The 15,756-nt window shown below is 46.2% G+C and overlaps 1 protein-coding gene across 2 annotated transcripts in view; it reads right to left on the bottom strand.

Annotated features, from left to right (window-relative positions):
- Positions 1 to 13,936, bottom strand: part of PNPLA2 (patatin like domain 2, triacylglycerol lipase) — a 33,402-nt gene extending 19,466 nt beyond the window's left edge. Inside the window, exon 1 of one of the 2 annotated variants that reach the window (XM_088057238.1) lies at positions 13,786 to 13,936. In XM_088057238.1, the coding sequence (XP_087913364.1) occupies positions 13,786 to 13,921 (136 nt within the window). In that variant the 5' untranslated portion in view covers positions 13,922 to 13,936. Of the gene's footprint in view, positions 1 to 10,427; positions 10,799 to 13,785 lie in introns of those variants that run through there. The other variant, XM_005522369.3, reaches the window with a different exon arrangement.
- Between the last annotated feature and the right edge of the window lie 1,820 nt (positions 13,937 to 15,756).

Raw genomic sequence — 15,756 nt, forward strand, 5'->3', positions numbered from 1 at the left:
GTTTGTGGAAGATCCCACTGCTTGGGTAGGCTTCTATTCCACTTTCCACACCCATGCTGAAGCAACCTTATTTCTACTTATTGTCCCAAGAGAACAAGAACCAGCCAACATTTCAGCCAAGTTGAACAAAGGCCAACTTGTCCTGAATGGGAACCTGACCCAAGATGTTCTCTGATGGCCGATTAGAGAGGCTGAAGAGATGTCAAAGTGGGTCCCAAAGACAAATCCATGCCAGCATGAAATAAAGAGCCATGTTTTACAACCTGTCCTTATAAGACATGTTCAGGTGATAGGTGTATCCCACAGCTGGTGACAGCTCTTTAATTTCAATCTGAAATCCTGGACAGACACCTAAAAGCACTGGCTGTGGAAAGAAAACCCCTCACTGGCCTCAAGTTGTAAAACTGCCACTATTTGATGTAAATAAAAAACACCCACTTTTAAAAAGGCTGGGGGATAGCAGCTAGCACTGAAGTCTTCAAAAGCACCAACTCTTCACATCTGTGCACATCTTCCTGTAAGCCAGTTCAATTGAGAAACACCATGTACCAGAACAAGCTACTCTTTTGGGACTTCCCTAATTTTTGTTGTTCTAATGTAATTTTATTTTATTTTATTTAAGGTCTTCACTCAGTCCTCCTCTCCAACTATTTTGCTATCAGGTAAGAAACAGTTCAGCTCACTTGGCTCCAGATAAGAGATATAGGAAGGAAAGTTTTCTTTTTATTTTTGGTGATACCTAGGAAGTAAACACAACTCCCCTCACAACCACACCCACTCATTTTGCAGACAGTCCCACTGCTTGACCAGCTGTTCCCTGCAGCAAGACCAGAGGCTCTGTGCAGAGATTTAACATCAGAGATAAACAAACAAACAGTTTTGTAAAGGAGAGTTCTTAAAAAGCCTGGCCACCAGCTGTATATAATAGTGTTTCTCCCCCTTTGCTCAGGAATGAGAAGCAGTGACACCCCACAGGAGCAACTCCTAGGGACCCCTGTTAGACTACAGTCAGCAACACCTATTCTGATCTTACAGGTGGGGCAAGTGCAAACACCAAGAGAAAGAGACAGCTTTTCAAGTAAGGTCAGCTGTTGCAGCCAGAGGCAGATGCTAAAAGAAGGGTTCAGCCCACAATACTTTCCGGTTCAGATTCTTCACACTCAGCATTCTTAGCCTAGACACAAACAGTTTAGACCAAGACATACTGGGCAGCAAAAAGGCTACGTAAATTCAGATTATTTGCAACTGCTTCAGAACCAGAAGCCTCCCTCTTTAATGTGTTTGTCCCAAGACGTTTGCTTTTCTGTTTCAACTGGGGGAAAAAAAAAAACAAGCAAGCTGTCAGTTATGTTACCTGTTTAAATAAACACAAAGCAAAAGGAGACATTTTTCCCATTTGAGCCAAAAGATATGGTTAGTGTGCTCTAGATACCAGTTAATAGATGAACCAGAACTATTGCCACATGCTAGATACAAGGAATGTAAGAGGAAGATCTGCTTTTAAGTTGCCAGGGTTTTTAACTCTTGCACAGAGCAGCTCACGAGGCAGCCCACAGTGACTGCCACATGCCCATCCATCAGGGACCCTCATGCAAGCCCAAGTCCAGACGCATCACTCATACCCCACCTTAAGGTCCATTGTTCTGCTTTGTACAGAAGCAAACAAGGAGAGTAGGCATAAGAACGCACAGGCTTGATGATGTCTCTAGCTAAATTTTTGCACTGGACTTAATGAAGTGTTGGCACACCAAAGCCTCTCTAGAACTGCTGCTCTGCGAGCTAAGACTTGCTTTATTTCTGCGGTCAGGATGGGAGCGCTTATTTTTGCAACACAAATTCAAAAACAGCGCAGCTGCTGCTGTGAAACAATCAATAGGAAGGGCAGGAGGCAGCTCAGTGCAGGCAGCCAGCCAGGATCACTGTCACAACCACAAAAGCAACACCCACTAGTCTAATCTTTCTCTACTGTAACGCCCTAATACAAGGCTTAGTGCTCTGTTAAAGGCTTAATTTCTGTTCTTAGCATTAGAGAAATTAATGACAGAACAGTGCATGAAAAGGAAAAGCTGCTCAGGACCCCAGGCGAGCTGAACTGAAAGCTATGTTCCATCTCCATCCATGCATCAATCCCTGTCAATGCTATCAATTCAGACAGCACGGGATGACAAGAAAAGAGGATAGAAAAGAGTAGACAAGGTGCAGCTCAGATCCTTGCTGCTCACGTTGGACCAGGCAATTCTAAGTTTGAATAAATTTTTTTCAAGACAAATACTCATCCAGAGAAAGCTACTGGAGGGGAGAAACAGACCAAAACCCATGTTGTAATGAGAAATTACCTCCTCTGGTCTGCACAAAGGCAAAAGTGGAACCACATCCAAATCTCACTTCATTCACCTGAGTGAGAATTACTAACACAAAGCCTCCAGTCACTGTCATTCTGAGAGGGAACTAGTGTGGAAAGATCAAGCTTCACGCACACGCACAATGTTGCACACACAGTTCATGTTCACTTCTTGGTCATTTTCCAGGATAGCATCACACACACCACTAGAGAAAACGGAACTGTTTTCACTTCACAGGGGAAGCATTACTAAAAGAAAAACATTTTAGAATAAATCAGGGCAGGAGAGAAGATACCTTTGACAGGCACCACTGATCCACGAAGCTAGAAACTGGAGTTTGCACTGATCATTTCTACTTCCAGTCTGAAGAAATAGGTGCCATTCTAGCAGCCTTTCAGCTTTGTCACATATCAGCCATTACCCTCAGCTGTCTCACCTACACCAAAACAAAACCCACACACAGCTTTTGGTTGCTGTCAGCCTAAGCCCTGCAGAAGGCTTTCCTGTGTGCTTCCAAGTGACAATTGTTTCATGTTCAGAGATGATACTAGAAACATAGCTGGTTCTGATGCTCAGCAGCCTTTCTCCTTGTCCTTTCCACTTTACACTTGTGTGACTGCTAAAACCCTGACACAGATGAGAGGAACAGCCCTGACACCCTCCACTGGCTTTCAGCCTGCATCATGCCCAGCTCTCATGCTCACAAGGCTCACCAACTGCTCCAATCGATGCCAAGCCCCTCCCTGTGCAGCTGTGAGCACACTGCCTGCTGGGCCCGCTTTGCCCTCCCTTCTCAGGCAGGTCAAGTGTCACCTTACACCCCAAACTCTTCCCCAGTGGCCCTGGCATAAGCAGGACAGACTCCAGCAAGGAAGTGAGAATCAAAAGCTTAGTTTCCAAAGCAATCCTCTGGCAAGGGATGTTGTTGGTATTTTGCTCTAGAATGATTCTCTTGTTGAAGCAGTATCAGGCAGATCACAACGTTTAGCTGCATAGCTTGGGAACCATGGCAAAAAAATCTAGAAACTGATGCTACCTTTCTTCCAGAGACATCAGCAGCAGACCCCCAGACAAAACATGACTGGGGTTCTGAAAACAACTGCATAAGCAGGACAGCAGCTGCTCACAGAGGGTTGCACAGATCCCTGCAGGGGGACAAGCCACTGCTCAACCCTTCCTGCAGGGCTGAGCACACAACAACAGCAAGACAGATGTTCAGATGAACATTTGACACATTAACTCTTCTGTGTGCAAAAATATGGCTATTAGTTAAATGCTTCCCTTAAAGATCATTTAACCAACCCCTATATAAGAACACTAGGATAGATAAATCAATGTAAGTCTCCGTGCTGACAGACCACTCTGAAACAGGACTCCAAGTTTTTCCACGCATGGCATAACTATGGCATCCTGAATCCACACTCTGCCTCCATAATACACTGGAATTTTTTTATTTTTTTCTTTTTTTTTGACCAGGCCTAGCACTGAGTCAGCAGCATTCAATGCAGCCAGCAAGACTGGCCCTTGTAATTAACATATGTTTAGGGATTCCTGATTCATTTACACCCTCAGATGTCACCTCCTCTACTTCAGGATGCTAAACTAGATAATCCACAGGAGTGGCAAACTCAGAGATTGCCAGAACCTCCAATGCTACAATGCTATTCAATCCTTTAAATCCTAAACCTAGAAAAGGCCTCCAAAACCAATATCCATCCAAACAAACTTCAGTGTATGAAGAGAAAAAGAATGGTTCATTCTCAGAAGAAATCCTCCAGGCACAGCACAGCTAAAAGCCTGGGAAACAGTGGCAGAAGAACACTTCACAAAGCTTGCAGATTCCAAAGGTCTTGTCAGGCAGAAGTCATTACTGGGGACTTGGCCTTTATCTGTACCAGAAAGCACATCCAGTTCTGTTCTAGGAGAGTGCCAGAGGGCAGCACAAAGCCCTGGGTTCTAATAAAGCTATCAGCTCCCACACCTGATGTAACACACTGCACTGCAGATCAGCACAACCCCAGGGATGGGATTCAGGCCTGCCACATGCAGCTGTTGTATCACAAGTAACAAAAACTCTCTCCTCCATTCCTCTGGCCTTTGTTGCTACAAATGGCTGAACTACAACGATCTCCAGCAACTTTTCTATGCTCCCAGGCTCACTAATTACCTCTCTCCTATGTGCTCCTTGGAAGGGATTTTCTACTGCCTCAGACTTCACCACTTGTAGGACACATTCTGCCTTTTTCCAGGGGCATGGACTTATTTAGGGCCTTCCACATGGAATCGTTATTTTCTCTAGCCCTCCTGTTCACTAGCTCTTACTCTACTTGCTTGACAAGGCACACAGCCCAAGGCAAATACATATACACAGGCTCTGCCAACTCCCACTTAATTGAAGACACATCCTGACTTTCACCTCAAGTCCCAAGAACACTTAGCAGAAAGGAAGAGGACAAGTATTAGAGCTGGGCAGCAAAAGTGTAGAAGAGCAGAGAATTCATTGGAAAAGGGGTGGCCACTTTGGAATTCAGCCACAAGTAGAGTTTGTATTGCAAAGAGCAAGGTAAACAGAGTCACCCACTCACACTGCCCCTTGGAGTAAGATTTCTAAGGTTTTGCAAAGGTCCTGTAATTAGGCGGCCTGCCCATTCCCATCTCCAGAAAGAAGGAATGCTGACTAATTACCATTTCCAGCCTTTGCGTGGTCCTCTTCAAGTACAGTGGAAATCATGCACAGAAGAGATGGAAATCCTCTCCGGCCAAGCCAGAGAGCATTTCATCTGTGCTTCATGGAGGGCACAGAGAGGAACATGGAGAAACCCAGAGTGAGCAGGGGCCCAACACCTGAGTACAATCCCAAGCTCTCTGCACTGGAAGGTAACAGACCCCCCCCAACAGAAAGGAAACAAGCACCACCAGCTACTGAACATGCAGGCAGAGCTGCTGTAACCATTGCAGCAGCAGGAGTTTGGAACTGAATGACACAGCAAGAAAGTTGAGGAAGGTATTTTGATTTATCAGGACTAAACTTCCCAACATAATCAGTAAGTGGGCATAGAACCCTGAAGAACATACAACAGCTTCTCCCATTTTACATGGAGGACTTGCAGTTGCCTTGAAGAGTTTGGGGAGGCAAGAGGCAGAAAGAAGTGGAACAGCTCAGACATGCTGCAAGTTCAAGAGATGTGCTGAACCTGCGTGTCAGAAGAACGACCAAAGACCTCTTGTGCTGTTGCCAGAGACACTGCACAGCTGCTGCCATGGCTGACAGCAAGGCTGGGCACCGAGCTGCTCTGCACACCTGCTGTCTATGTGGAGTGCCAAAAGAATAAACACATGCCTTGCTAGGACTGTTTTTTGCTAGAAGTGGCTCCTTTCCTTGCCTTGCACTCATCCAACAAGATGCCTGCAAGAGCACCTTTTCTTACGGAAGTTTTCATATTAGAACCAGGCAGACAGCAGGAACAAGCTCCTTCCCTCCCATCAAAAGGTACCGCAGGGTGCTCTGGCTGCCAGCTTACTCCTCTGGACACCTGATCCTAGAGCCCTGTGACTGCTGAGGGCACTGATCCAGACTCAGGAGCTTCTCCACCAAGCCAGTGAACATTTCCGACTATGTCAGCACAGAACATATCCCCTGCACCTCTATTTCCACCACAGAAAAAAAAAGCTTTACCATTTCCAAGAAGCACCAGAAGGCTCCCCATGAATTATATCCATTTATGTACATAAAGGTGTCTCTCCCTCCTGAGCTGGGGCTATTGACTTCAACTTTTTCTCCAGGGAGGGCCTCTGCAGGAGGTACAAGTGACCATCTCCTGTGCAAGGAGGGACATGACTACTGAGACATCACAGGTGCTACAAAACTTCATCATATATACTTCCCCTAGGATAAGCATCCTGATTCATGCTTTGGCCAGCATAAACTGGCATTGCTCTGAGGATTCTATAGACTCTAAGCTGGTTTATTTCCCTCTGTCAATCTGGGATTTGGTATTAAGATGACACAAACACAGAGAAAATAAATCTCCATGACCAGTTCTTAAGCCTTTGTATGCACATAATCAAATTGCAGAAACACATTTAAGATGCTGATATTGCTAATTATCTCAGTTTCAAGAGGTTTTGTTCATTGGGCTTTTTTTCATTTTTTTTTTCTCCTGCTACCCAATGGAAAATGTCTCTACAGTTCAGCATCCCAATTGTTGGTGGTCACATGGTGACAGCTAAGCAAACCCAAATGTCAAATAGCTTATTTCATCTCATGTCAAGCTTGAGAAAGAGTCCTGATTAAGACAGCAATTAAAAATAATTAAATAAAAAAATGCTGTAAACAACCCAGGAAGTGCTCTCCAAAGAGCATCCCAAACAATGCTACTCAATCTAGCAGACACACAACCTCTTTTCTGTATTTTTAGTACTAAAAGCATCTTCTCAGCTTGCTTTTTCATTTTCTGTCGACCTTGCCATGCTTTAGGAGAACAGCTAACTTCCACAGATGGCGTTTGACAGCCAGCTTTGCATTTCACAGCAGAACCCACCCCCCCTTCCCCCAGAATAGAAGCAATTCAGCAGTTCCAACCCACCCTCAGATAGGGCTGTCTAGGACAACATTCACATGCCACACAGACAGTTCAGATGCTGTTGGTTAACTAGGAGTCAGAGGAACCCTAGTACCAGCTCAGACAGCTTTTCAGCTTCACATCCCATAATTTATTAGGCTGCTATGCTCCCAAAGCAGGCACAACAAATCCCATACTGCTCACCAAAGTGAGATGATTCCAGACCTTCCCAAAAATTCATTTCACTACTCAGTATTCAGGATAAAAGAATCTTACAGTAACTGTACTTTAGCATTCCTTGTGACTGAAATAGGATGGTCTCACCATGTTTCATAAGCCAGTTTTTCTCATCCAGGCCAGTGACTTTCAGATTTATATACAGACAAGTGACCATCCTCAAAGCTCCACACCTAGAATTTGTGAAAAGCTGCAGGATTTGAGGTATGCACAAAGAGAAGACTGCAATGCCAGTACTTGGTGAAGTAAAAACTTGGTGAAACTTTTTGGTGAAAACTTTTCACTTGCTTGGCATATAAATGCGCATTTCCTGTCATGCTGGACTCTGAAAGCCCCAAGAGACAGTACAGGTATGACAGAGGCTATTTTCCAGAATACCCTTAGAGCAAGAAGCTATTCATGCCATAACACTGTGCACAATCAAGTAACTTGTAAGCACAGGAGACTGCCCAATGCACCTTGATAGCCATACAGATTATTCTAGTGGAAAAACTGCACTGCTTTTTCATGCCAGCAAACAGAAGAACCTCAAAGCTGGAGAGTGAGCACTCCAGATGCAGGGCAGCATCACTGTTGTAACCTTAAACAACAAATCCAAGATCCCTCCAACTTAATGGTAAAGTGCTTAACCAGAGCTAGGCAAGGTCATATCAGACTGTAAATACCTCCTGATCTCTTATATAAATATAAGATGCCCTGCCTAATATGTTCACCCAATGTTGTTTTCTTTTCTATTCTCAAACATGCCTTTGAAGCCCACAGTGTGCTCTAAAGGCTGCAGATCACTTGGTCAGGGCTTTCAGTTCAGTGTCAGCCCACAGCAAAGCCTTCCTGTCCTACACAAATGATCACAGGAGATCTTAACTAACAGAGAAGGCAGAATGAGTGCACAGGCAAGCTGAACAGATGCAAAGGCCAGAGGGAAAAAGCTGGAAAAGAAACCACTAAATGGGATCTTATTTTCTGAAGTCAAGGAAGATTTCTGCTCTCTCTGATCAAGGTCTCAAAAGACTGGATTCAAAGGAAAACCCCCAAGGAAGAGGTTTTTCCACTTGCAAGTATTTGTCTCTGCACAGTAGAGTCTTCTTGAGTTCACAGGCATGAGGACACTACACACAACCTGCACACACTCAAATAAGCAAGGCTTCTGCAAAATTCCCGTTTGTCATTCATCAAGAGACATTATTTAGCATTCCAGTTTCATGGACAGGGCAACAGACAGGGCAACATGGACAGGGCAACATGGACAGGGCAACATGGACAGGGCAGAGCAGCAGTTGCCACAGGATTCAAAGCCCATGGGCTACCACCTGCTCTTAGCAGCATAGCAAACACAGGTACTCAGGACCCTACAAGAGCCTATATGAGAATGAACTGCTCTCCTAGTTCAGGCTTAGCTGTACCTTCTGCCCTGTCTTCTTTTACCCCTATGATTTCATTCTAACCTCTGGACCTCTGCCTGAAAGCTGCACTGTCAGGAGGTTTGTGACACGGACAAGGTACGGTGATATCATGGCCCTGCCACGCACACCATGTGCTTTTACTTTCAGAAGTCAACTCTGTTGCCTTGGAGCTGCTCTCTACCCAAGATACATGTCAGTCACACAGGTGAGTCAGAAGAAGACAATTCCAGAGAAGTCGAATAGAAGACAGAACTGGAACACCCAAGACCCAAGCCCTGGTTAGCTTTAAAGAGCATGGTTTGCCCTCCTTCAGGAGGTAGGTGAATGCTTCTCAGAAGGTGGCCGCTAACCCAGTCCTCTTGATAATGCCTCCCACTGTACCTCACAGGGAGTGGGAAAAACCATTCTGATTCACAGAAAGCTCTCTACCACGCTGGATGCCTCCCCAGGGCAGTGCCTGGCACACCATGGATGCTCTGAACATATAAATAGCAAGGACAAAGCAGACATGATAACAGGATTGCTCAGCACTCAGAGTGGCATCTGAGTAAGGCAAAGGATTTGGGCACTACCGTCAGCCTGTGCCACACCTTCGAGTGGCAGAGGGATCACCCAGTTAGGGAACTAATTGGGGAGTCACTCTTCAACAGAAGCAACAGCAGTTAAACAACTAAATCCCTGGCAGCTACCTACAAAGGGATCCCTACACAAGAAGGGATTAGGGACTTTTAGCCTTTGTCCACAGTAAAAGTTGGCACCAGGGCATCACTACAACCTTTGAGACCTCAGATTGGGGTCTGAACAGCTTTTAAGAGTTCCAGAAGTTATGGCTGCACTTCACTGGGCATTTCTGTAAACAAATGCTTAGGAAGGGAAACTTCAAACCTAGCTATACAGAAAATGTTAACTTTTGCTGCATGAGAGCTACATCTCAAAAAGGAGTGCTGTGGAAAAACACCTGTCAAGGAGAGAGAACCTCAAGCAGTAAACAGCTCTGGCTGCCCTTAGCTCTCAGAGAGGCTCATAATTCTCTGAGACTAAATAGATGTACCTGATTCTCTCACATCGCGTTCCCCTTTCAAGCTTAAGAAACTTTTCTGCAGTTGTTATTCACAACATAAATGTTTCCAAGTACACACCCCAACACATGTTTGTTGACTTCCTTCCACATGCAAAACGACAAAAAAGCCAGGAGGCACCACAGACCATTTTGTTCAGGTGTTTCCCAGCCACAGGGACACACTACACTATGTCCACATGTATGCTTCATAGGTAACTTTTTAAGGTTACTCTGTAACTTGAAAACAGAGATAACATCTCCTAAACTGGAGATCTAGCTCTTGCAGAGGGCAAGAGAATTCCTCAGTGCCCAAGACCGCAAGAAATAATCCTCCTCCAGAAATAAATATGCAGACTGAAGGCTGTGCCACTCAGATGCTGCCCAGCTCCCACCTCACATGCAAACTCGATGTCTCCATCTCCAGCCACTTCAGAGCCAGCAAGGGCCGGTGTCCGCACGGTGCAAGGCTCCTCTCCTCACCCAGAGCCCCACCAGACCTACAGCCAAGCAAGGCAAACTCACAAACCGAACCCAACAAGTCCACATTAGATAGGTCTGTGCGGGTGGGTGTCAGAACCAGGACCCCTGTGCTAACTTCCTACCATCAGGGGCCTCCTTGACCTCAGCCACCCGTCAGGGACCGGGGCGGGGGGAAAGGCCTTAAAAACAAAGCGCCGCTCGCACTTCGGGAGGAGGGGGGCGCAGCGCTATTTACACACACATACGTATATAAACCCACAGCCCCTCGCTGTTGCTCTAATTAACAAATTAGCAGTAACGAAGGGGAACAGGCGAAGGAGCGCCGGGCTCGGCCCCCGCTTACCAAGGCAGGCGCCGCTGACGAGGGCGGTGGCGGTGAGCGCCCCGGCCGAGGCGCCGTACACCTTCTTGGCGTTGGCGACCAGGAACGGGGCATGTTCCTGCAGGCAGCTGGCCACGCCGATGTGATAGACCCCCAGGAAGCCGCAGCCGGCGAAGGAGATATTCCAGGTGGAGTCCAGCGGGAACATGGCCTCCGCGCCCCGCTAGAGGCGGGGGGTGCTGGGGGGAAGCAGCAGTGGCCGCAGCGGAGAGGTGAAGCCGCGGGACTCTCCTCGCACCGCCTCGGGACGGGCGGGACAGCCGGGAAACCCTGCTGCCGAAGACAAGAACACAGAACACGGCAGCGTTTGCCGCTGGCAGAGCTCTGCCGGCTGCCAACTTTATATGCGGCGGCCCGGCCCTCGGGCCCGCCCCGGCATGGCCACCGCCCCTCGGCAGCCCCGGCGCGGGCGGGATCGCCCGGCCCCTCCTGCCAACCCTTCCTCTGGTGAACCTCTCGCCCGGCCCGGGGCCGCTGCGGCCGCTCGCCCTGAAGCGGCGAGGGCCGAGCCAGCTGCTCGGATGAGAGGGTTGCGGCTGCTCGCAGCACCCCAAACCTCGCCCTGTCCCGGGGCAGCAGGCTGTCCTTCCCTCACGGATCATCCTGATTCTTGGCATCTGCTCCGAGTCCTTGGGGTTTCCTTTGTTTTTCAGGGATCGGGCTAGAAACGTGAGAGAACGGGAAAAGCTTTCCCCTTTCACAAAAAGCTGAGGAGTCAGAAGGAGGCAAGTCTTGTCACAGCAATAGGGGAACTGGGAAAAAGGCAATCTCCCTGTTCTCCCTCAACAGCTTTCTCTGCCTCTTAACTCACAGGATCGTTGGAAGGGCCCCACAAGAATCATTGAGTCCAGCTCCTGGACCTGCACAGGATGTCCCCAAGAGCACACCATGTGCCCAAGAGTACTGTCCAAACACTTCTTGAACTCTTGGTAAGACTTGTGTTGTGACCACTTCCCTGGGGAAGCTGTTCCAGTCCTCAACCACTCTCTGCGGGAAGAACCTTTTCCTAGTATCAAATTTAAACCTGCCCTGACACAGCTTCAGGCCATTCCCTCGAGTCCTGTCAGTGGTCACCAGAAAGATCAGTGTCTGCCCCTTCTCTTCCCTACAAGAGGAAGTTGTAGACTGTTGTATACAACAGTTATATATACTGTTATAGTATACTGTTAATCACCAAAACACATGTATTTGCTTACCTTTGCTAATCTTTTCTCAACACTTTTTTCCTCCACAAGCCTCTAAGCTCGCCAAAATGCTTACATTTAGTTAGGGCAACTGTGATTTTCAGCACTATTTCTGCACAAGGTTGTCACAGGGCAGCACTGGGTGAGAGGCCAGTACTAGTAGACCATCAAAATAGATTACAGAGGCTGTAAAGATTGCCTTGCCATAAACAATGCAGACTACAGTCATCCCAATCATTACGTAAGTATGAAAGTTTACAAAGACATCAAAAAAATAAGCATAGCAAGAGAAAGAGCTGCTGTATTCAAAGTTGGGAAGCAAGCTTAGCAGAAGGGAGGTGTGGGGGATTCAAAACAAAAAGCATAAATTTTTAATGGAAGTAACATAAGTCAAAAAGCACTTTCTAACAATGTTAAAAAACTTAATAATGTTGGCATAAAGCAATTTGAATTAGTTTTCTTATAACTGGTCAGAAGTTTCTCACTTGGGATAGTGTTATACCTGTCCTTAATAGCTCTTTCACCATTTATGCAAGTGGACATCATCCAAGTAGCCCCTCTTCCTTCTATTCCGAACATCCTTTCAAATGATACAAGGGAAGATAATACCCTGTCTACAGTGGCCATCCAGGTTGCAAGAACAGCTAATTAATACCTCGGTCTACTGCCTCAAAGTCAGGTGACTGAAACAACTAAATTCAGCAGGTAACTGTTGCATAAGTCCAATATTTGAGTTCAAATTAGACATCATACTCCAGCCTCTACAGACAGAGCACTTTTTCATTAAGTGTTTGCACTTTGCTTTCATCAGACAGGCAGGAGCACAGCTTTATCTTTCTTTCAGGTCCTGCCCCCAAGCCCCCCACCTCACCTAGCTGCCAGGAACTACCCTTTATACATATTAACTGATCCTGGGGCACATAAACAATTAACCCTGCTTACCTTAATCCTCTCTCTATATCCATCCTACTCTCCCTTCCTCTCATAACTCTAGTTCCTTTTGTAATTTCCTTCTTCCCTTGCATTTGATGTGGTTACATAACCCTTGTCAGCCCTCATCTCCTCCACCTGGAGAGGCCAGCCCTGGCACACCTGAGCCTTGACTCTCTTACAGGCTCTTAACACCAAGGCAATCACAGAGCTTCCACCCCATGCTTCTGATGACACAGAAAGGTATTTCCATGTAGTCAACCCCAAAGGAAACATTGTATCTCTCCTTTTCCAGAACAGGGATTATTCTGTAGAAGAACTGGTCACTGGACTGTGACTTTAGCAGAAGTCTGTGGCAAAACCGACCACTGAACCTTGTTTGCAGATACCTCCCAAACACTTGTAACCACAAGAACATCTTCATTCTGGAGCCAACGCTGCTCCCTCTTTTTCCAGCGTTTCACAAGCCTTAATGTTCCTAGCATGTCTGGAAAACAGAAACAATGCTGCGACAATGCTGGAGTGTTTCACTTGATTTCCCAACAGCAATCTCATCCTGAGTTGTTTACATCACTCTGCCTTGGCCCTCAAGGTTACTTATTTGAGGAGGTTAACGCTGCCCTGTTGAAACAGGTCGATGAAAAGAACCATGTGAACACTAATCTCTTGTGGAGTGCTGCCTGGGTACTGGCACAAGCAAGCTGACAAACAACTCTTGCTTTTCTCAAAAATACATTAACCCCCAAAATAATCTCTTTCACCCCAGTAAGAAAGTGTTATACTTCTGCTATTGCTCGCAATGCAGCAGTAAGCCAGATCAGCAAGATTTACAAGGCAGCTTTTACTGGGTGTCAAACTCCGACTGAGACTCTTCAAATCTACTTGTGCCCCTACAAGTTGAGATGCCACGGAAACAACTTCATATGCAATCTCTCATTGCTGTGTTTATTGTCTAGCCTAATGAATGGTGAGCTGTTAGTACCTACAAGATAATAACATTCAAGCAACCTCTGCTTTTTCAGGCAAGACCTTGTGGTTTTGCTGGCCATTGGGAATTCAAGGGACAACGAGAGGCAGCCTGTTATTCCAGAATGTTACCTTAGTATTGTTGTCTGCAGTCAGCCAGAAAGGTGCAGCAGTCATGAAGCTCAAGCCACATGCTCTTAACATTGCTGGAAAGCCCGAGTTAAATGTCTTTTTCTTACCTGTGATGCTTGTGTATGTCAGGTCATTCCATGGCAGACTCTTGGCAGTTGCTTCATAGGAGCATCTCATGAGGCAGAAGAGCGGTCCTGCTCTCTTGGGACTGAATTTTTCTTCTAGGAAAGGTACAACAGCCATCTCTGCCCCTATGTAAGTCAAACCTACTGAGTTCAGCAGGCCTGCCTGGATGTAGCAGCTTGCCTTGGTGGTAAGAGTGGAACCAGTTGAGAGTGACCCCAGGGAGCCATTGCTTATTGCTTTACAGTAGTGTCCAGGACATTATCCCTGCTTTCCAAGTAGTGGAGATGTCTCATCCCTCTCCCTGGCCCATGGTGTTTGTAAGGAATGATTTTCAGTGAGAGCTGATTTAAGATGGCATGGCATTCGTGTACCATGAGGAAAGCCTGCACATTTCAATGTCAAGCCTATGACTAAATCACTCTCCCCTGCTGTCAATTTGGTAATGATCAGTTACCAGTGTAATCTCCAGGCACAAGACTATCCCTCCTTTTCTCTTCAATACCCTTGAGTCTATCTTTTACAAGGAATTCAGGAAAAATCTTCTTTAGCTAAAATTGATTCTGTAAGGGGGACAGACTAGGCCACAAATCCAAGAATTAGCAGGCACTAATCTTCTCTGAGAGAATCATGGAATACAAGGCACTCACTTCACCAGTACCCTTGCCTTCAGAAATCATTGTGAAGTCTGAAGGGCCATCACTGAGACTTGAAAATTCAGAACAGTGACTCCAAAGCAGAAGCAGGGATGCCATCTCCTTCACAGCTGAAGCTCATTGAAATCAGAAAACCAGAGTGGTGAACTCCATGCAGAGCACCAAACAAGGGTACAACAGACTTCCAGACACATCACTTCCCATGTACAAAGCCATCAGGTGGCAACAGTTTCATAAACAGGTAAGGAAGGGGGAATTAAGCTTAATAGGTTTGATTTTGTATTCAGAAGAAATGTTCACTATGCAGAGGTTTTGGAAAATTCTGCAAAATATGTGTGAGATCTTGGAGCAGAGCCGAGCCATGCCCTGACCTTCTCAAGAAAAACCTATGAGGTGGTTATGTTACATTGGCTCCTTGTGGCACAGTAATGAGAGCTCTATTTTCAGTGCTTTCCCTGAGAGCTGCCCCAGAAGTTTCTTCTCAGAACACTTTACCAAATTAGCTTGCTTTCTTTTCAGAGGAGGTTGACAGTTTTCAGGAAAATTATGCACTTTCACAAAGGAATTTAAAGGTTGTAAGAGGACACTCACCACAGATCGGGTCCATAATTCAAGGTTAACAGGTCAAATGGAGAAGATAAATAAAAACACAGTGAAAAAAAAGAGTCTAGGTTTAGTTGTATTCCTCCCCTCATCACAGTAGCAAGCAGCTGGCACCACAGGTTTGTTTCATTCCATGAGCCTGGGCACAGCAAACTCATCAAATAGCTCAGTGCCATTCAAACAAATTCCTTTGCGCATGGAAAAACCCTGAATGGTGTGCCAGGGCCATCCCTTCCTGTGTAAACACCGACAGTGCTCTCAAAGCAGCAAAGCAAGGCACTACTGGGGAGGGAGGGAGGCACCTCTCCATAAAACCACATCCAAGAACCTTTTTTTTTTTCAGTGACCTGAAATGGAGAAATCACTAAGGAACACAGCCCCCTCTCTGATCCCAGTGCTGAACCACTCCCATGTCTGACAAAGAACTGCCATGAACATGAGTGGTTTCATTACTACCAGATCACCAGGCTGGCACCTAAGAGAAAGTAGATGAAAGGTATTTGCACTGTTACCTCCTGTACATTTTTTTTGCAGCAGGGCCAGAATGGCAAGGGTTAGTTGCATATATCATGGCCATTCTGAGGCTCTAACTTCCAACTGCTCTCTTGCTTGGCTGTGAAGTATTGTGTGTTTTCTCTCAGTATGCCAGAGAGAGAATAGTTTTTCCTACTTGGATTTCACCCATCTCTACTCTCA

The sequence above is a fragment of the Pseudopodoces humilis genome, chromosome 7 (genome assembly GCF_049639895.1).
Source record: "Pseudopodoces humilis isolate 2021_Gansu_Grassland_sample_001 chromosome 7, ASM4963989v1, whole genome shotgun sequence".
In the NCBI taxonomy this organism is placed as follows: domain Eukaryota; kingdom Metazoa; phylum Chordata; class Aves; order Passeriformes; family Paridae; genus Pseudopodoces; species Pseudopodoces humilis.